Source organism: Dromiciops gliroides, chromosome 2, assembly GCF_019393635.1.
Source record: "Dromiciops gliroides isolate mDroGli1 chromosome 2, mDroGli1.pri, whole genome shotgun sequence".
NCBI classification, from domain to species: Eukaryota; Metazoa; Chordata; class Mammalia; order Microbiotheria; family Microbiotheriidae; genus Dromiciops; species Dromiciops gliroides.
The window spans coordinates 25,999,928-26,022,506 of record NC_057862.1 but is presented as its reverse complement, the minus strand read 5'-3'; the positions used below and the strand labels follow the sequence as shown (position 1 = coordinate 26,022,506).

The 22,579-nt window shown below is 42.9% G+C and overlaps 1 protein-coding gene across 2 annotated transcripts in view; it reads right to left on the bottom strand.

Annotated features, from left to right (window-relative positions):
* LOC122739788 (solute carrier family 22 member 15-like) overlaps nt 1-22,579 on the bottom strand; it is a 278,490-nt gene that overhangs the window by 166,255 nt on the left and 89,656 nt on the right. Inside the window, exons 8-9 of one of the 2 annotated variants that reach the window (XM_043981479.1) lie at nt 8,626-8,698; nt 6,715-6,871 (exon numbers count right to left, since the gene is read on the bottom strand). The exons of the other annotated variant lie outside the window; for it this stretch is intronic. Coding sequence (XP_043837414.1) covers nt 6,731-6,871; nt 8,626-8,698 — 214 coding nt within the window. The 3' untranslated portion in view covers nt 6,715-6,730. The remainder of the gene's footprint in view (nt 1-6,714; nt 6,872-8,625; nt 8,699-22,579) is intronic. 2 annotated transcript variants of the gene reach the window in all.

The window sequence follows — 22,579 nt, the reverse complement described above, 5'->3', positions numbered from 1 at the left end:
CAGTGATACCTAAGTTTGGGTCTATTTTTCTGCCTCTTCCATGAAATCAACTGAATCTAAATTCTCTATTTATCATGTCAGAACAGTGAATAAAAATAACAGATTCAAATCACAGAGTCTGTGGCTCAGGCAGTAATTACATTTGTCATGTCATTCTCTCCAGTCAGTGATCTTGTAAATTCAGTGACCTCCTTGTAAAACCAGTTTGCTTTCCTCTGAGGCAGTGGTGCTCAAAGTGTGGTCTGGGGACCCTCGGGGACACATGAGGTCAACACACTTCATAATAATAAGAGAAGATGTTTTCATTTTAAATATTGATAAATCAACAAAAGCTCTTTGCGGGGATCCTCAACAATTTGTAACAGTGTAAAAAGGGGTCCTGATACCCCCCCAAAAAAATTGAGAACTACTGCCCTGCTAAATATAAGCTTTGGTTAAGAATAGCTAGCTCTAAAATACATAGGGAACTAAATCAAATTTATAAGAACCTAAGTCATTCCCCAATTGAGAAATGGTCAAAGGATATGAACAGGCAGTTTTCTGATGAAGAAACCAAAGCTATCTATTTCCATATGAAAAAATGCTCTAAATAATGATTAGAGAGATGCAAATTAAAACAACTCTGAGGTACCACCTGACACCTATCAGATTGGCTAAAATGACAAAAAAGGAAAATAATAAATGTTGGAGAAGCTGTGGGAAAATTGGAACACTAATCCATTGTTGGTGGAGCTGTGAACTGATCCAATCATTCTGGAGAGCAATTTGGAATTATGCCCAAAGGGCGATAAAGCTGTGCATACCCTTTGACCCAGCAATACTACTTTTGGGTCTTTTTCCCAAAGAGATCATGGAAGGGGGAAAGGGACCCACATATACAAAAATATTTATAGCTGCTCTTTACGTGGTGGCAAGGAATTGGAAGTTGAGGGGGTGCCCATCAATTGGGGAATGGCTGGACAAGTTGTGGTATATGAATACAATGGAATACTATTGTGCTATAAGAAACGATGAGCAGGAGGAGTTCAGAGAAACCTGGAGGGTCTTGCGTGGGCTGATGATGAGTGAGATGAGCAGAACCAGAAGAACATTGTACACAGTAACATCAACATTGAGTGTTGATCTACTGTGATGGACTATATTCTTCTCACCAATGCAATGGCACAGAAGAGTTCCAGGGAACTCGTGATGGAAGAGGATCTCCAAATCCAAGAAAAAAAAAAAAAAAAGAACTGCGGAGTATAGATGCTGAATGAACCATACTATTTCTTTTGTTTTTGATGCTGTTGTTTTTTTTTCTATTCTGAGGTTTTTCATCATTGCTCTGATTTTTTTCTCTTATAACATGACTAATGCAGAAATAGGATTAATGTTATTATGTGTATATATATATATATAAAACCTATATCAGATTACCTGCTGTCTAGGGGAGGGGGGGAGGGAGGGGAGGGAGGGAGAAAAATCTGAAATTGTAAAGCTTGTATAAACAAAAGTTGAGAACTATCTTTACATGTAACGGAAAAAAATAAAATACTTTATTAATTAAAAAAAAAAAAGAATAGCTAGCTTTCTGTGCAATGATCTAAGACAATTCCAAAGAACTCCTGATGGAAATTCTCCACATCCAGAAAAAAGAACTGTGGATTCTGAATGTAGATTGAACCATACTGTTTCTACTTTTTTGTTGTTTTGCTTTTTTTCTTTTTTGAGGTTTTCCCCTTGTTTTCTGATTCTTCTTTCACAACCTGACTAATGAAGAAATATGTTTGATGTGATTGTACATATATAACCTATATCAGATTGCTTTCTGTCTTGGGGAGCGGGGAAGGATGGGAGGGAGGGAGAAAAATTTGGAACTAAAAATCTTATGAAAACAAGTGCTGAAAACTATCTTTACATGTAACTGGAAAATAAGAAAATACTTTTATGATTAAAAATAAACAAATTACAAATAAACAAATTAATTAATTAATGGATGGATAGATGAGTGATAGATGATAGATTGATAGATGAATGAATAAATGAATGAATAGATAAATAAATGAATAAATAAAAGAAGAGATAGCTTTTACATAGCACTTTGAGGTTTACAGAGCATTTTGTAAATATGATCTCGTTTTAATCTTAAGACAGGGAGGTAGGTGCTAAGGGAGGAAAAAAAGGTTCCATAATTTATCAGAGTCACTCACACAGAGAGTAAGTGTCTGAGGCCACATTTGAACTGAGGCCTTCCTGACTCCAATCCAGGTCCATAATTCTGTCCTCTGTACCACCTACTGGCTTTTATTTTTGAAATTATTTCTTTTACTTTTGTCTACAGGCCCTTAGGCAATAGGATACATTGAACTGAATTATAATTAAGCTCCTTAGAGAAGGGATTGTTTCTTTCTTGCCTAGCACACAGTAAGTGCTTAATAAATGAGTGTTGATGAATTGAGGTAAGAATTCATCCAAGCATAGACCAGCTAGACAAAAATTAATGACTATAATGTCTTAAAACTTTAAAATTTAGTTACTTTAGTATTATTGATGTGGGTTCTCCTGGAACTGACAGAGATGATAGCCCTTCTAGATCTAACTGCTGTGGTCAAATTCATGCTGCTGAAGCCAGCCTAGGGAAAAAACACGCTGATCTTGGGCAAGCTATAACTAAGGCAGGATCTCTGGGGTGTGGTTGCCCTAGGGGTATACTTCTTCCTGCAGCAATCCACAGACTACCTTAGAGCCTTACCTTCCTCCCCTCCCCCACAACACTCACACAGGGGTTGAAGGGAAAGAAAATCTAGCACATATTAATGGATGGATGGATGGATAGATGGATGGATGGATGGATGGATGGATGGATGGATGGATGGATGGATGGATGGATGGATGGATGGACGGATGGATGACTGATTGATTGGACTTGACAGAGCTTATGTTCCTAGCAGAACCCACTGTCCCCTCCAGGTCATGAGCATACATGGAAGGAGTTTATTGGAGACATAACTCTTACAACCTAGTCAGACACAACTCCCAGCAGTACTTGGACATCCACTAACTTCAACCACAGTGTTTGTCATCTTACATAGACAAATTCTAGGCTTTACGGGAGTATCTTGAGTTCACTGAAGTGCCATCTCATCATTCAACTATTGAACACACTTTCAAATATGAAAACCAGCCTTGTGGCTCTCCTGACTATATTCATTTTAGTTCATAGACAAAACATGGGCTGGCTGCGGCTGGAATCTTCAGGTGTTGACAAAGCAATGGTAAACCCTGGATCCCAGGCTTTAAACTGGGAGAAACCGCACAGGCATCTTGTCCAGCCCTTTCATTCTGAAGGTGAGGAAAGAGGACCAGAAAAGTTCCTAGCCTTGCACAAGATCACAGAGATGAGAAGCAGAATAGGAGGGACAGTGGGATCATGGCTCCAGAGCTGGGGAAGGGACTTCAGAGATATCTAGTTCAACCTCCTCATTTCACATATGGGGAAACTGAGGCCCAAGGAGATGAAGAAAATAGAGCAAGGTCACTCTAGGGAGTAAGCAACATGGGATTTGAACCAGTGTTTTCTGAGTCTGATGTTCTTTTCCCTGCACGATGTGACCTCTCAGATCGAATCAACATGGCTCCTGTGAGCAGCACAGGGCAAATCAATAGGACCTTGTTCAGTTTCAGGGGGTTTCTTAGAGTAGTCTGGTAGTTCAAAGGGGAGAGCTTGTGTGCTCGCTCTGGGCTGCCTGTTATCTCTAAGCCCAATTACAATGAAACTTTTTGGAACCATAGTTTCAGATCTTGGCAGTTTTGCCTGATGAGTTTTCTTCAAAACTTCATTGTCCTGCCAGAAAACCCCCTGTTAATTTGCTCCTGCAGGAGTGCATTTAGAAAACATTTGCCACAAGTAAATCTTCCAGATGGTTTCTGACACATAGTAATAAGAAGTATTTTTATATATTAAAAATAAAAGCACCCTTAGACTTACCAAGTGCTTTTCTCAAAACAAGATACAAGTATTATAATCACCCCCATTTTACACATGAGGTCACAGAGGCTCTGAAGTGATTTGAGAAGGCATATAACTAGTAGGAGACAGGGGGCAGCTAGGTGGCACAGTGGATAAAGCACTGGTCCTAGAATCAGGAGGACCTGAGTTAAATTCCAGCCTCAGTCTCTTGACACTTACTACCTGTGTGACCCTGGGCAAGTCACTTAACCCTCATTGACCCATAATAATAATAATAGCAATAATAATAATAAATAATAATAACTAGTAGAAGACAGAGCTGGAATTTGAATCCAGGTCTCCAGACACAATTCTCTTGCCTCTTTATTTTCCTGTCTACTCCTTTCTAATAAAAAAAAGATATGGCTTTCAGAAAGGTCACTTTACTTCCCGGCTACACAAGATAAATTAGGAAATGTTTAGCCCATTATTATTTCTAGAAGCATGTCTGTTAATTAACTGTTAATATCAGTTAGACCTTGGAAAGTAGTGAGTTCCCCCACCTAGGAGGTCTTCAAGCAAAGACTGGATAACCATTTGTTGGAGACATTACAGAAATGGCTCTTGGTAGGATACAGTTTGGACTCTGACTTCTGAGATCCCTTTATCAGACTCTGGGATTCTGGGGTTAGTTTGACAGAAGAGGCAGCATTATATAGAGTAGAAACAGCAAGGAACAGGGAGTCACGGGGGCTAGATTCAAATCTCAGCTCTGATAGGCACTAGCTGTGGGATCATGGGAAGATCATGTCACCCTCTCAGCCTTGTTCCCTCATCTGTAAAATGGAGTTAGTAACACTTATCCTATCTATTTCATATATTTGTTGGGAGGAAAACACTTAAGTAAACCTTAACACTGGAAAGAAATGTGAGTTAGTATCTAAGAGGCAGCTAAATAGAGCGATCGCTGTTGTACTGCTCTTGGAGTCTAGAAGACATTCATTCAAATCCTGCCTCAGACACTTTCTAACTGAGTGACCTTGGGTAAAGGTATAGATGGCATGGTTCTGTGTGTGTGTGCGCCCGTGTGTGTGTGTGTGTGTGTGTGTGTGTGTGTGTGTGTGTAGGAGGAAATTGGGGTTAAGTGACTTGCCCAGGGTCACACAGCTAATAAGTGTCAAGTATCTGAGGCCAGATTTGAACTCAGGTCTTCCTGAATCCAGGGCTGGTGCTCTATCCACTGTGCCACCTAGCTGCCCCAAGATGGCATTTTTTTAAAAATGCAGATGGCATAAGGTTGAGACAGGGGGGATAAGTAACACACTAGATGACAGGAAGGATCCAAAACGATCTTGGAAGACTAGGACATTGGGATGAATAAAATAAGATTAAATTTGACAGGTATAGATGTAAGGTTACATTTGGGATTCAAAAAATCAACTTCCCAGTTCAATATGGAAAAGTCATAGATGTTAGCATGAAAAGGATCTGAGGGTTTCAGTGAACTACAAGCTCAGTATAGGTCAAGAGTATGAAAGGAAAATCCACAAAGCTAATGCATTGGCCAGATGGAAGGCAGAGGCAGTGGCTCCCAGGAATGAGGTAGAGATTGTCCCATCACTTTTTGCCCCAACCCAAGCACGTTGGGAATGCTGTGTTCAATTCTAGGAGCCATATTTTAGGGAAGACATTGACAAGATGGCAAGTGGCCAGAGAAGGGCAGCCAGGTGGGGCTTCAAGCTCAGGACTGCCTTGGGGAGCAGCAGGATGGGGTAGAGAACAGTTGCCCTAGGGGCCTCCACAGTCCCGTGGGTCTCTGGAAGAATGGAATGCCGTCCTTCCTCATGTCTGCTTCCTGGTTTCCTTCAAAGCTGCAATCAGGAAGACTTGGGCTCAAGGCCTGGCTCTATGATAACCACGGTAATAGCTAATGTTTATATAGAGCCAAGTGCTTTACAATCATCATCTCCTTTGATCCTCAAAACAATCCTGGGAGGGAGGTGCTATTATTATCCCCATGTTACAGATGAGGAAATTGGGGTTAAGTGACTTGCCCAGGGTCACACAGCTACTAAATGCCTGAGGAAGGATTTCAACCGAGGTCTTCCTGACTCCAGGCCTGCCTCTCCATCTACTGCCCCCCTAGCCACCCCCTGTAGGCCCCACTGTGGGCCCCCAGGCAACCCTTTAAGACTATAACTGACAGGTGAGTGGCTTATCTAACTTGGGTTGAGGGGGAGTTTCCACATTGGGGGATCTGGAATCATGGATTGAGACACCCTCCTCCCCACCCCACCCCTACCAAAGAAAGAAGATGGATACAAAATAAAAACACTAGCTCTGGAAGGGAGGGGATCTGGTTCATCTCCCACCTCTGATGCACAACCTCGAGAATGTCTTTCAACTTCCCTGAGACTCAGTTTCCTCACCTGTAAAATAAGGATACTGAGCTAGGTGGCCTTTAAGGTCGCTCCCAGCTGTAGACCTGGGTTCAAATGCTACCTCTGACACTGAGTATCTATGTGATCTTGGATAAGTCCCTCAACCCCTTTGAGTTGTCATCCAAATAATCAACAAAGATAGCACGCCCTGTGTTTGCAGATCACTACCATACAGATCAAAATACTTTCACTAATGATTCTGTTCCTTATAGATTACTTATTCCCTCCCACGCCTAAAAATAAAAAAAGAAAAACATTTTTTAAAAAACCGAGAAAGAAAACATTTTTTTAAAAGAAAGAAAACACTTTTTTCAAAAAGAAAAGAAAAAAGCAAGCAAACATTACCAGGCCTTTTTAGCACTTAGGTTTCCAAGGCCTGCAGATCCTGAAGGTTCTCTGTTATTGGTCGATTTAGAGTTTCTGGAAGAAGTAGATCCAAGAATCCTGCTGACAGCCCACTGATGCCAAACACCACAAAGGGGACAGATGGGCTGATAGATTTCTGGAATTGTAAATGTCAGTGGTTGAAATGACCAATTATTTTTTCACACCCTTCATACTGTTCTTTCGAGACTCTCAAATTCATTTTCAACCTCACTGAATCATCTATCGTAAATAAAGGCAGTCTTCTCAAATGTGCCACAAAATCAATACACCAAAAACTGTGTTTCAAAAATAAGCTCATATTTTGCCCCAAAGCCGGACTCCCCCAACATGGGAGTATAAAAAAGCATCAACCCCACCCCCCCTCCCAGCAAAGAGGAAAACTTAAGAAAATGCAAGAGGCCTCCCAAGGACTTGAGTTCAAATCAACATTGCCAATGGAGGCTTCCATCTCCCCATCAGTAAAATAAGGGAGCTAGACCAGATGACTTCAGAAATCCCTTCCAGCTCTAAGATCCTATCAACAAACAAAGGGCATAAATATTTGCCATTTCCTTAGCACCCCAAACTTTATAAGGTACTTCATATACATTATATAATTTGAACCTCACAATCACCCTGTGAGACAGGCATTCCTTTCTATACTTTATAAATGAGGAAGTGAAGGGTCAGAGAGAAAGTGACTTGCCCAAGGTCACACAGCTGGGACTTATCAGAAATGAGTTTGAATGGCACTTTCTCCCAACTCCAAATCAACATTCCTTCCACTGTACCATGCAGCCACTCACTCAGGAAGGCTGATTTTATAAGATATTTATGATAAATTTTATATTCTTAGGGATCTGAACAGAAGCATATCTTGGACATGGGTGATTCATTTTTTTACGTGATCTTTTTTCATCAATGAAAAATTTTTAAAGTACATGGATGAGACCAACAGAAACAGGTGAGCAGAACAAGGATATAAATATTATTCCAAATTTACTATATACTTTGTTTTTGTGGGGCAATGAGGGTTAAGTGACTTGCCCAGGGTCACACAGCTAGTAAGTGTCAAGTGTCTGAGGCCAGATTTCAGGTACACCTGAATCCAGGGCCGGTGTTTTATCCACTGTACCATCTAGTTGCCCCCTACTATATACTTTTAAAAAAACAAGCTGTATGTAACATATTCATAGTTTTACATGCAATCCTTTTTATTTACTCTGTATCTGATCTTGTTCATGTGTGTTAAAGTATGTCAAAATCATCATAATCATAAAGTTTTTTAAAGTATAGGAAAATATATAGAAAATTTATAGGAATTTATAGAAATTTATAGAATTTATAGGAAAATAGAGAAGACAGCAATAATAGTAATAATAGCTACCATTTTCATAGTACTTTACTAAGTACTTTACCCATATTATCTTATTTGATGTTCGCAACAATCCTGAGAGGTAGGTGCTATTATTATCCCCACTTTACAATTGAGGAAACTAAGGCAAAGTGATTTGCTAGTAAGTGTCTGAGGCTAGATTGGAACTCAGGTTCAGCACTCTGTCCACTGCACCACCTAGCTATTTAAGGAAATGTGAAAATTCTTAAATCTCAAATCAAATGTCAGTGTGATTTCACTGGTGCAAGGGAAATCATTTTCTCCATCAACAAAACCCATCTTCATCTTATAGTCTTAGGGAGTTTCTTAAGGTTCAGAGAGGTTAGGTGATTTGCTGATGGTCACTCAGCTAGCAAGTATCAAAGACAGAAATTGAAGCCATGTATTTATTCCTGACTCTGAGTCCAGAACTCTCTCCCCTGAGCTGTCACCATTCCTACATATATCTCAGCAACTGTCTCTAAAATAAAAACAAAAACAAAACTCCAACTCACCATGGCGGGTACGAAAGGAGCCAATATACCTCCAAGTCTACAAGTCATTGAACACACACCCAGGCCAGCATTCCTTTTAAGACAAAAACAAGGAAGTGATCATAAGCCATAAGTGTGACACACAAAAGGCAATCCCAGAGTCTAATATGTGACCAGAGATCCAACATGGGTAGTTAATCTAGGGCAGGGGTTCTTAACCTTTGTTGTATCATGGATTCCTTTATCAGACTGGTGAAGCCTATGAACCCAACAGAGTTGCCTACATTAATAATTAAAAGAAATGCTAAATTTTCATTCAGGTTTAGTTAAAATAAAGATGTAATTTTTTCCCATCCAAGTTCATGGACCTCCTGCCATTAGCCTGAACCCCAGGTTAAGAACGTCTGATCAGGGTACTAGAATCCTGGGAGTCCAGGGTCATTGGGGGATGGTGAGAGAGAGGACATGGCAACTAACTAAAAAGATCCTGTAATTTTAGATTTGAAGAAACCTCGGAGATTATTTATTCCCTCATTTGGCTGATTAGAAAACTGAGGCTGAAAAATGTTAAGTGACTTGCCTTAGGTCACACACAGGATGTAGTATGTGAAAAGTCAGAATTAGAAGCCAGGTCTTTTGACTCCAAACAATTCCTATCCAGTTTTGTTTGTTTGTTTGTTTCCCTGCTTACTTGTTGATTGGTTAGTTGGTTGGTTTGCTGGAAAGGGGAGTACTGAAAAGGGTTTGGATCACTGATTTCATTGGCATACAGGGCTACCAATGTGGAATTCTCTCAAATAATGATTGTATACCTCAGAGTTTCAGAGTACAGAGCCCACTGTGGAATTCAGAGCCCATGGGTATTATCCCTTCAATGGTGAGTCACTCAAGTATTTAATTTACTCATTAATCCCTATGTGCCAGATACTATGGGGGGGGGGGGGATACAGAAGAAACATAAGCCATAGTACCTTGGTTAGGTGACTTGCCCAGGGTCACACAGTAAAAGTCTGAGACTGGATTCTAACTCTCCCTTACTCCAAGTTCAGTACTCTATTTTTGTTCAGTCTTTTCAGTAATGTCTGACTCTTTGTGACCCCATTTGGGGTTTTCTTAGCAAAGATACTGAAGTGGTTTGCCATTTCCTTCTCCAATATGCTCTATCTATTGGTATTTTCAAAATAATATAAGAATTTCTAGTGATTCTATAGTTCCTCATATAGCTTATCTTATTTGGGCCTCACCATAACTCTGTAAGGCAGGTGCTATTATTATCCCCCACCACCACCATCATTACCACCACCACAAATATCATCACCACCAACACCAATAACACCACCATCATTATTACCGCCATCACCACTACCACCACCAACACCACATCATTACCCCCACCATAATTATCACCACTAACACCACTGCCAACACCACCACCATCATCACCATTATCATTTTACAAGTGAGGAAACTGGGCTAAGGAGAGGTCACTTGCCAAGGGTCACAGAGTGTGTGAGAGACTGAAGCAGGACCCTAAAGCTAGAACCCTGTCCACTTTACCATCTAGCTGCAGCTCACCTAATAGCCAATTTCAGGTGCCTGCCTGTTCTGAGGGGGTAAAAAAAGAGAAATAGCAGGTGTAGACATAACCCTATAAACATGGACGCTGGCTGCGGTGGGATGAAGAAGGTGAGGGATGAAGCCACCTCTTTTTTTTTTAAATCATAAAAGTGTTTTATTATTTTCCAGTTACATGTAAAGATAGTTTTCAACATTTGTTTTCATAATATTTCTAGTCCCAAACTTTTCTCCCTCCCTCCATTACCTCCCCCTCCCCAAGACAGAAAGCAATCTGATACAGGTTATATATATACAATCACATTAAACAAAATTCTACATTAGTCATGTTGTGAAAGAAGAATCAGAACAAAAGGGAAAAACCTCAAAAAAATGTAGAAACAGCATGGTTCAATATGCATTCAGAATCAACGGTTCTTTTTTCTACATGTGGAGAACATTTTTCATCATGAGTCCTTTGGAATTGTCTTAGATCACTGCACTGCTGAGAAGAGCCGAGTCTATCACAGTTCATCATCACACAATGTTACTGTTGCCGTGTACAATGTTCTCCTGGTTCTGCCCACTTCACTCAGCATCAGTCCACTTAAGACTTGATGAAGCTACCTCTCTAAGACAACTTATAAAATACATGAGTTCTATTCAGAAAAGATGAAAAACTCACAAAGACAAGGTAAACATCTCATAAATGCTTACTGAATTGAATATCCTTCTTCACCCACCCACACCCCATCAGACTATTCTCCATGAATGCAGGGGCAGGATCATGTCTTAGCTAAACTTTGTATCTCCCCTAGAACTGATTGGAATGTTCTTCTCACAGTAATAAATAATAATATTTATAAATAATAAAGATTGAGTTGAACTAAAATACAAATCTGGCTTCAGATACTTATTACCTGTGTGACCCTGGGCAAATCACTTAACCCTTTTTGCCTCAGTTTCATCATTTATAAAATGAACTGGAGAAGGAAATGGCAAACCACTCCAGTATCTTTGACAAGAAAACCCCAAATGGGATCACAAAGAGTCAGACATGACTGAAAAATGACTAAATGACAACAAAAAAGTAAAAATCATGAAGGGTATAGATGGAACACAAACCGGTTTCCTAAGAGCCCAATCCTTTGACCCCTGAATGAGGAAGTACTAAATTCAGAGGACCTGATTTCAAATCTCAGCTTTGCTATTTCCCACCTGTGTCATCTTGAACTTCTCGCTGAGCCTTGGTTTCTTCATCTTGAAAATGAGGATATTAGGACTAGATCAGGAATTATGAACCTATTTTGTATCATGGAACCCTTTGACATTCAGGTGGCACCTATGGACCCCCTCTCAGAATCATATTTACAAATGCATAGATTATATAAGGTTACAAAGAAAACCCATTCTATTGACATAGTTATCAAAACATGAAAGGGGAAAAACAAATTTAAAGGAATCTAAAAGAATTACTGGACTAGATGATCTTAGTTTTAAAGTCTAATCCTACAGACTTTAAACAGAAGCTAAATACATTTAGGTTTCTTCCCAGAGTCAGAGACTGAAACACATTCCTGGTGAAAGATTCATAATGGATTAGGTGAGAAGCAAAAGTCTGGGCAACATCCCTAATCTATCAAGAGTGACAGAGGGGAGAATACCCTTCAATTCAATTCAATCCATTTCAGTTCAACCCAATGGGCATTTATTAAGTGACTACTGTGTTTTAGACACTGGAGATACAGAGAAAGATCCAGTCTCAAGATGCTTCCTAAAAGACCCAGAGAAGTAAATACAAAACACATGGGAAATACAGTCATTTTGGAGGGCACGGAGGGAGAGATAACAACTGAAAGGGATCAGAAAAGGCCTTGGGGAGGATGTGACTGAGAAGGCACAGAAATACATCCGGGATGGGGGATGATGAGCCCAGGGCTTCCCAGAGATTGTCCTTGAGCACCCTTGCCAAAGACACAACACTGGGCTGATGGGCCCTGGGTCTGGCTCCCTACAGTAACCAGGCTTTTGTTGGTTTCTTATTTATTTATTTCTTTATCCAGGGCTTTCCCCCTAAGAGCCTGCAGTGGGAATAAGACCCTTTTATGTGTCTAAACCAAAATATGAACATATCCTATCACCAAAAGTTCACAGGAAAAAGATCAAAACCTGGGCCTCTCCTATTTACCTAAGAAGTTGGGCTTTTAGAAAATTAAGGATCAAAAATCAATGTCCCTGCAAAGCTTGGGACAGACACTGGGTGGCGCCCAGGCTTTTTGGTGTCCCTTAACCTTCACTTTAGCCCAAGGTCAAAGGCCCTTCAAATTGGGGTTTGTGACGTCCAGTGCAGTGCTTCTCAATGTTTTTGGTCTCAAGTCCCCTTTCCACCATAAAAAATTATTGAGGAACCTGCCAAGAGGTTCCATTTATGTGAGCCATATCCTGATATTTACCACGTTGGATAGTGATATTATAAAAATAATTTTGACTTTGGGGATCCCCAGGTTCATACTTTAAGACTTGCTGTTCTAGTCCAATTATTCCCATTTTATAGATGAGGACAATGGGGGTCCTCCCAGGGGAAATGACTCCCCCAAGGTCACACAGCCTCCAAGTGGAAGAGCTGGGATTTGAACCCAGAGTCTCAGGAAGGCAGCCTGGTACAACAGATTTGGATTTGAATTCCATCTCGACCCCTTACCGCCTGTGTGATCTCTTAGTCCTGCTTTCCTCAGTACCAGATGGTTTCTGAAAAAGTACTCGCTAGCTCTAGAGCTATGACGTCAGAGATAGATTTTTTTTTTAAATGATTTTAAAGTACATCAGTGAAAAAAGTTAATGAATACTATTGCTTATTAAATCCTATTTGGGGATGGTTTCGAAATGGCTCAGTGTCCCACCCCAGACCACATGTGTCATAAGGAGCAAAGCCTCAGACTAAGTCCAGTGCTTTGTTCCCCATGCTAGGCTGTTCCAGGTCAGGGTGTGTAGGGCAGAGCACCAGGGGAGATGAAGCCTAAAGGCAACCGTGCTTCATGCTAGAACAAAGCTATCTATTCTATCCTGGAGCTGCTGGGAAGGGCATCACCTGAGAAGTTCTGGTCTTTCTGCTGGCCTCTAGGGCTGCAGGGAACACAACCAGGCCACCTCCAGCAATCACAGGGAGATGTCTCCTGCTGGCACTGAGGTGGGGACCATGAGTTGAGTTTAAAATGGAGGATGAGAATTATAGCCTGAGTAGAAGAAGGGGACTGTTAAATCAGGAGGGAATGACAAGGGGTAGGACAGGAAAACCCCTAGGAAGAGGAGACCAGCATGGCCTCGATCTCCTATAGGGCCAGTTCCAAGGCGGCAAATTTCTGCGCATGCAATGGGGCTAGCGTTGGTACCTGGGATAAGTGGGAAAATGTGCCTAATTCCATGACTGGGCATCTGTTTACTGATAAGGGCCCACCCTTCTATATTGAGGGTTGAATTTCCAAAGCATGGTGGTGGTGCTTATCCCCAATTTTGTTCTTGAAATATCACTGAACTTCTAGGGAGTGATGTGATGGTGCCATGTATGAAATGCTTCCTTCAGAGATAGCAGCTCCTCCTAAGGGGATGGCTTTTCTCAGCTGTGGATAGTTTCTACAATAGGTATGAATGGAGCCAAAGAACCTTGAAAGAGGGGTCAGCTGGGGAGAGGAGAGCTCCTACTGCCACAGATGAGCCTATAAGGGTCATGGAAAACCAACTCTTTAATTCAAGTCCCTAAAAAGCCTTCTGAGAAGCAGCGGTCTGAGAAAATATCTTTATATTTCTAGGAAATATTAAATATCAGGGGGCCTTTTGGGTTGTAGGTGCCCTCCACTGTATCAGATGCACTTGAACTCCCTCCCATAAACCCTCAGATGTTCCAGGAACCCCAGTTCTCACCTAAGCTTCCATCTCTGGCAATAGTGCCTGTCCCCCCAACTACTGCCATGAGTTGTTAATAACCATCCACGCCCCACCGCTACGCTAAAGAATCTTTCAGGTCAATCTCTTCATCTAGGCATTTGGTGGAGAAGACATGGCTGGGAAAACCAGCCCTTGGGTGTGGAGGACAGATGGAGCGAGGAAGTTGTCATGAAAGTCTGTGAGGACAGAAAAGGGACTAGAGAAGATGAGGGAGGTTAGAAGAGGTTGTAGGAGCATCTGGGTGCAGATGCTTGGAACCTTGTTGGTGACCATGTGAACACCCACAGGGCTGGGTTTGGCTCCTGAGGAAACCTTGAATTAGAGAGTGTGAGTAAACTGAGAATTACTGGCCAGCAAAGACAAGGGGCCTCCTAGTCTGTGTGGCAAGTAGGTAATGAGGGTACACGGGGTCCTGAAATCCTCTTCATTGAGCAATCCCAGCATCTGAAGCCAATGATGAAAGAAGCTACACAAATGTCACCTGAGTGGCAGAGTTCTGAGCCTACAGCAGCCCTAACATGGAGAGAGTGCCTGGCTGGGGCAGGGGGCGGGGGCGGTGCAAAAGCAAACCTGGAGCTTAGAAACATGCACAAAGGAGAACCAGGAGCCTAAAGCTACAAGGAAACTTGGAGTTAAATCCTCTCCTTGAGGAGTTCTTAACCTTTCTGGAGGGTGTCCTGGTTCCCCTGGATGGTCTGGTAAAGTCTATGGATCCATCCTCAGAATCAAAAAAAAAATGTAAACAGTCATGAACCTAGGGTAAAGAACCCTTTATTTGGTCTAACTCCCCATTTAACAGATAAGGAAACTGAGACCCAAAGAGGAAAAATGACATGGCCAGGATTCAAAGCCAGATCCGATGACTGCAGATCCAAAGTTCTCCCCACTGTACCAACTTGCCTGTCTTAAAGGGACGCTGTGACCAAAGGTGGTTCTGGCGGGAATTCTAAGTGAAGAGCTTTTCTTGAGGTGGTGAACTGACTGGGACCCCACCCACAGGAGATCAGAACAGCATCCATGTGTTCTACTCTTTTTTTTTTTTTTTGCTATTATATCATCTTTATTTCACACTATATCCCTCTCCCCTCCCACCCAGCTATCCCTATAACAAAAAAGAAAAACAAAGTTCAGAGAAATTATATGATACATTGACCATGACTGACATATGTACTGTCACACACACACACACACACACACACACACACACACACACACACGACACAAGTTCTGACAAGGACAGGTCACAGCTGGTTTATACAGGGCTACTCTGTGTCACCACAAATAACACTTAAATAAAGTTCCTCACACCCCTCCCCCCATGATGGTTTTTTAAAAAATCTATCTGGTGTCCATTCTCCGGGAGCGATCTCCGGGAGGACACTTGTACACCCCGGCTGGACCCTGGGATCCGTCACTAGCTGTCAGCAAGGGTGCTCTTGGCCTCCACGTAGCTCAAGGCTTTCTCCTTGACGGCCTTCGCCATCTCAGCTGTGCCATGCTGTTTCTCATAGTCCACGTAGCATTTGAAAAAGAACTCCATTGTTTGGGGGCCAGACTCAGGTGCACCACTCGCTCAAAGATGTCCCAGACTTCCTTTTGGTTCCCATGCTTGATGACCATGTCAATGTAGATGGACCAGACATTTGTGCGCTTTGGGTAGCTGCTAAGGGTACTCTCAAACATGGCCTTGGCTGGTTCTGCATCCGTATGTTCTACTCTTGTTCCAATCCTCCAATCCCCATCTCCCCTGCACCCTCAATCCGGCAGGCTAAAAGACTGAGTCCCTGAAAATTGGCCATTGCCCACTCTGAATGGAAAGCCCCTCAACTTGAATTCTCAGAGGGGCCCACAGTCCGCTGCCAAAACCTCTGTCAGCCCCAGAGGATTCTGGGTGGGCAATAATCTGCTGCAGCTGGCCCAAATAGTGAGGAAAAGGGGACAAGGCTCCCAGTTCAACCCTTGATGGAACCAAGGGTCTGATGGTCAACAGAGCCTTGGCTCATGCCTCCTCTTCCCAAACAGAATTCAAGAGACCACAGAATCCAAGCATCTCAAGTCTGGAGGGGACCCAAGAAACCAACCTCTACCTGACCAGGGATGCCCTCTGCAACATTCCCAACAGACCCCTCTGATTGCGGGGGCGGGGGTGCTCCATCTCCAAGCAACCTATTTCGGTTTAGGAGCAGTGCTTGTTAGGGAGCTTTATCCCTTCCTGAAGCCCAAGTCTGCTTCTTTGTGACTTCCATTCTTTGCTCCTCTCAGGCTCAAGCACACAAGCTTGAAGAGGCCCTGCATCAATGTAATACAAGGACAAGAGTGTGTGACTTGGAGTTAAAAGATCTGGGTTCAAATCCTGACTTTGTTCCTTATTATCTGTAAGCCCTTGTGCCTCAGATGCCCCATCCACAAAATGAAAGGGATAGAGCAGCTGGTCCCTGCAATCCTTTCCAGCCACGGGCCTTCTTATATGGCAGCCTTCAATTTGCTTGAATAACTAGCATGGGTTCTCTAAAATGGGAGCAACTGAAGCTGGTGGCCTGGCCTGCACCAGTAAGGCTCCCACTGAGAGCAGAGCCCCCAAGAATTAAGGTCAAGCCTTCTTCATTCCAGATGGGTACAAGATGCTCACCTTCCCCCACCAGCAGAGCACTTCCCAGGAGCCCTTGCCAACAAGAGCCAGAGCCAGCCCTGAAGCCAGGCAGGCACCGTGTTATTAGGGTGCCTCTGCCCTAGCTCTGCCCTAGCTCCGCGCCTTATCTTCCGCATCGCAATGTGGCGCGGCTCCTGCCACAGGGTGGTATCCTGGGGCTGCCTTCTGCCAAATGCTGGGGGAGGGTTCACCCTAGCAGCCAATGCCCCCGAGAGCTAGGGGCAGAGGACTCACGAGGACATGGACAGGATGACGCTGGTCCACTAGATCCCCAGCCCTGGGTAGGACCTGGGCTGGATCCAAGGAGCTGAGTGAACCCTCCCCTACTTGGAGAGCACAGGGAATGTGAGGCAATCCCAGCAGAGGCAGAGGCCAGGAATGTGGCAGAACAAGACACTGTCAGGAGCCAGGCAGACACGGTACGGAGTTGGAAAGGGCTGGAGGCGGTGCCACTGATGGAAGCCAAACCAGAAATTCCCAAGGAAGTCTGAGTGTCAGGATTCCAGGCTTTGAAAGAGCCAGGTAACACTAGAGAAGTTAAGCCAGACAAAAGGAAGGCACTTATTAATCTGCCTTCCTCATAGCGAGCTCAGGAATAGCCCCAGGCCTAGCAGGGAGATCCCCGACCCATCCTCCCAAGAATCCACAGCGCTGGGAGAGCTGGCCTGTCCCATCTCTGTGCAACCTGGCAGCTCATCAGCCATGCCTAGAAGGCACTGCTTCCATTTCCAACTCCTTCTTCAAAGCCCAGTTCCTGTGCTCCTCCCTGAATCCTGCCTCACTGCTCCCAGCTTAAAGCGATGCCTGCACCCTCGTCCTCTTTAGAGTCATTTGCTTGGACCCCTCCCCTCCTGGCCCTTCTAGTTACAGCCGGAGCACATTCATCTGCATTCGTGTCTCTACATCTTCCCACTGGCGGTAGATTATAACACAGAGACTGGGTTGTTTCTCATCTTGGTAACTATCCCCAGCCCACCTCACTTGGACGTTGAAGATGCTTAATAAGATGTTAAAAGACAGCATAGGATAGTGGAAAGAATCAAGAAGACCAGGGGGTCATAGTTTTAGAGCTGGACAGGACATTAGAGGCCAGTGAGTCCAACCTCCTCATCTTACAAATAGGGAAACTGAGGCACAGAGGCATGAAGGGACTTGCTTAGAGTCACATAGGTAGTAAGTATCCAAGGTGGCAGGATTTGAACCCAGGCCTTCCAGACTCCAAGTACAAAGCCCCATCTACTATATCAAACTACTTCAGATTTAAGGCCTACCTCTGACACATGCTAGTCAAGTAACCTGAGAAATGTCATTTAGCTTCTCAATATAATATATAGGAAACTGCTCCACATTTACAAGGAGAGAAGCCATTCCCCAGTTGATCAATGGTCAAAGGGTCTGATAAGGCAGTTTTCAGAGAAAAAAATCCAAGCTATCAATAGCCATGGATTTCTTAATTTTTATGTTCTAAATGACAAATCATTAAAAAAGAAAGGAAGGAAGGAACAACTCAGTGCCCCAAGACAATGCTTTCTAAACAGAGGTTACAGAGTGAGACTTGACGTGAAAAAGTCTGTAGTGACAGTTTAATAAATAAACTGACAGTGATTGATGGACATCGGTTCAGGAATTCTAAATAGCCAAGGGAATCCTGCCAAGTTTCTGTTCTCCTTTACCTTATGCTGAAAATGCCAAGCTCCTAGGTAACTGATTCCTTCAATCAATATTTATTGGGACCTATGATGTAAGGGAAAGGATACATCATGAAGTTAGAAGAAATGGGTTTGAATCCCATGAAGAAGCTCACTACCGGGAAGGTAGACAATGAAGTCAAAGACAAGAAGCAAAGACCCAGTATACAAATTCCAAAACACCCAGGGCAATGCTCTTTGTGAGAGTAAAGATGCCCATTGCTGGGGAGGAACTGGAAAAAAAGCCAACCCCTGTGGGACATGAATATCATAAAATATTATTGTACACTAAGAAATGAGGACAGTGAGGGATTTGAAGAAACCTGGGGAAGATTTGTATGACTTGAAACAGAATAAAATAAAGAGAACCAAAAGTACAATGTGGATAATGAAAACAATGTCAAGGAAAAGATTACGAAAAGGAAGCCAAATTCTGAGCAGGATAATGGCTCTGAAGAACAGATAAGGAAATATGCCTCCTTCCTCTTAAGCAAGAGGTGGGAGACTACCAGAACAGAGTGTTGTATACATTCTCAGACATGACCATTACATGGAGTATTTTTGCTTCACTTTTTTCTTTGTTATTGGGAGGAGATTCAATGGGTAGGGGGGGGTGTATATTTCCAGAAATGACTACCATGTAAAAACAAAAGCCAATGAGACAAATTAATTTTAACAATAATATTAAACAAGGGGATAGGATTAGGGTACATTCATTTAACAACCTGATAAACATTTATTAAAGACCTTTGTTCAAATACTCCACTGAAGTCCTCCTTGGCTTTCTTGGGGCAGCTAGGTGGTGTGGCAGATATAAATGTAAAGCACTGGGTACACCATTTATCCCTTCCCTATTCCTACTCATGGTGTTTCATCACGGCCAGTGGAAAGCAAGTCCTGGCAGGGCCTTCACCTGAGCAAGCAGGAAATGATGTGTTTGGGGGCTGAAATATCAGCTAAGGTGATAAAGGGGCTTCAGGCAGGATGCCTGAAGGGACTTCCCACCCTGATGAAATCATGCACATCAAAGTTAGAATGACAAGTGAGAGAAAAGAAGATTCAAGAGGCTTGGATGTTGAACCTCGGCCCTGAGTCCATATAGGCTAACTTCACCCCAGTTTATCAGTGGGGAAACTGAGACCTACAGAGCTTAAATGACTTACCCAAGGTCACACAACCCAGGAGTTGAACTGAGATCTTCAAACTACAAGTCCAGGGTTCATTTCATTATACCGAGCTGCTTTAGTTTCCTTGTTGGTGTATTTTTCATCTACTTATATGTGAATATGTTGGCATCACAGAGCTCATCTTCATGGTTCAAATCTGGCCTCAGACACTGTGTGACCCTGGGCACTTCACTCTGTTTGCCTCAGTTTCCTCATGTGTAAAATGAGCTGGAGAAGCAAATGGCAAAACATGCCAGGATCTCTGCCAAGAAAACCCCAAGTGGAGCAGCAAAGAGTTGGACTCGATTGAAAATGAGTGAACAACAATACCAACAATGGCTTTGAGGGCAATGAATGACTGTTGAATTTCCATCTCTACATTCCAAGAGCCCAGCACGATGCCGGGCACTTCGGTCAGATAGATGCTTGGTGATTACGATTTCATTTCAATTGTGTAACTCCATAAAATTGAATACTATCAAAGCAGGGGTTCTTAGCCTTTGTGTGTGTGTGTGTGTGTGTGTGTGTGTGTGTGTGTGTGTGTGTCACACTCTTTGGGCAGTCTGGGCGCGCCTTGGGACCCCTTTTCAGAATAATGTTTTCAAATGTATAATGCCAAATACATAGGAATACAAAGATACCAATTATATTCAAATACAATTATCACATTTTAAAAATCCCTGGACTCCAGACCTGTATCAGAGGAAGATCATTAAATTACCATCTTTTCCAGCAAATAATCTGCACCTTGGAAGCTAGAAGTCTTTTCTTTTGAGTGTTGGCTCTTGGCGTGTAGTTCCTGCATATTGTAGGACAGGCACGGCTTATTATATAAAGACATTTGTCCTCCATACCCGGGCAGAGGGGTGGAGACCAGAACAGAAATCTTGGGGCACTCTGGCATCCATCCTAATTTCTGAATACCTGTTTCCTTTGCTCATGGGGCCCTCACCCATTAGTTTCCCCATGCCCTGTGGTTTATTTGAATGGAGTCCATTGTTTCATGGGATAATCTTCAAGAGAGAAACCTGTGAACTCCATACAGCCTCCTGTTCCCAGGGCTTAGAACAATACTGCCCATGGCCCTTTTGACCAAGCAACTTAAATTTACAGTGTATTTTTTTCTTACAACACCCCCTGCAAGGTGGGTAACATGTAAGCAGCAGGGCAGCTAGGTGGTGCAGTGGATAGAGTACCTGAGTTCAAATCCGGCCTTAGACACTTAACACTTACTAGCTGTGTGACCCTGGGCAAGTCACTTAACCCCAATTGCCTCACCATAAAAAAAAACAACTAACATGTAAGCAGCATCATCGTTGCTTTCCAGATAAGGAAACTCAATTGAAGTGCTTTACTCCTGGTCACCCTCCAGCTAGGAGGGTATTGAACTCGGGGCTTCCACTTCCAGCCTATTGCTCCTAGCACATCAAACTGTATCTCCTACTCTGCTGGTTTATCAGCTCACTGGCCTTCCTCCCACCCCCTACCGTACTTCCCTACCACCTGTTATCCCTGAATGGGAGGCATCAACTGTTGGAGCCAACAGAAGGGGCGGGGGCGGGGGCTGAGGCAATGGATAAAAGTTGCAGAGACAGGCTTTGTAAAGAAACACTTTTTAATCCTTAGACTTTTGAAAGTGGAACAGGTAGCCTGAGGAAGGAGGAGGTTCCCTCTCACTGGAGGTCTGGAAGCCCTGGATGGATAACACCTTAATGGGTGGGATATAGAAAGGATTCCCATATAGATAGTCAGTCAATAAGCATTTTTTAAATACTTAAGGTATGCCAAGTACTGTACTAAGGTAAAGATTGACTTTAATGACATCAGAGCTCACTTCCAACTTTAAGATATTGTGATCACATGACAGTTTTGTACCCATTTTGCCAAAATACAAGAGAAATTTGCCCTTAATATCTTGGGGGGGGATGGGAAGACTGGTACAATGCAGAAGAGAGCTGAATTTAGGGTCAGAAGACCCAGGCTTAAATCTAAATGCTGCTAATAATAGGATCATAAATATAGGCATCTTATCTAAGTACCTCATCTTACAGATGAGGAAATTGTGGCCCAGGGAGTTTAAGTGATTTACCCTTGTTTATACCAGTTTATTCTTATTGAGTCATTTCAATCATGTTTGACTCTTTGTGACCCCATTTGGGGTCACGAGGTACTGAAGTGGCTTGCCATTTCCTTCTCCAGCTCATTTTACAGATGAGGAAACTGAGGTAACAAGCTTAAATGACTTCTCCAGGGTCACACAGATAGTAAGTGTCTGAGGCCAGATTTGAACTCAGAAAGATGAGTCTTCTTGGTTCCAAGTCCAGCACACTCTCCACTGTACCACCCAGTGTCAGAGGCAGGATCTGAACCTAGGTCTAACCACTCAACAAGCATATATTAAGCACAGCCATAAGCAGGTCACTTTATGATTCAACTTTTATTTCCCCATCTCTAAGGCAGGGATCATAATATCTGCCATGCCCAGCTCACAGGGTTGTGGAGAGGCTCAAATGGGTGCAAAGGGCTTTGTAGAGCACATAGCTCCATATAGAGGTCTGCCATGGTGTAGTCAGCCAATTGGCACACTGGATAGAGCATGGGACTTGGAATCAGGAAGAACCAAGATCCTTTTCTTTCACAGCAGCTGTGTGACCTTGGGCAAGCAACAACTGCTCTGAGCTCCCTTTATCTGTCAAGCCAAGTCTCCCTAAGGTCGCTTCCAGGTCTAAATTTAGGATCTTCTGGTTATTGTCATTGTCAACACAATTACATGCCCCACACACAGCTAGTGCTGAATAAATGGCAGCTGTGTTTAGTAGTAGTATTATTACTTTTGTTGCTCGATGGATCAATCTTGTTTTCTCCTCCATTGATTTCCTTCAGGATTCTATTTCTCTGTAGGTGAAGGGATAAGACTAATACCTTAGCATGCTGGAATTGTGGGGGCAAGGAGAATCAAGTTGCTTCCATCCCAC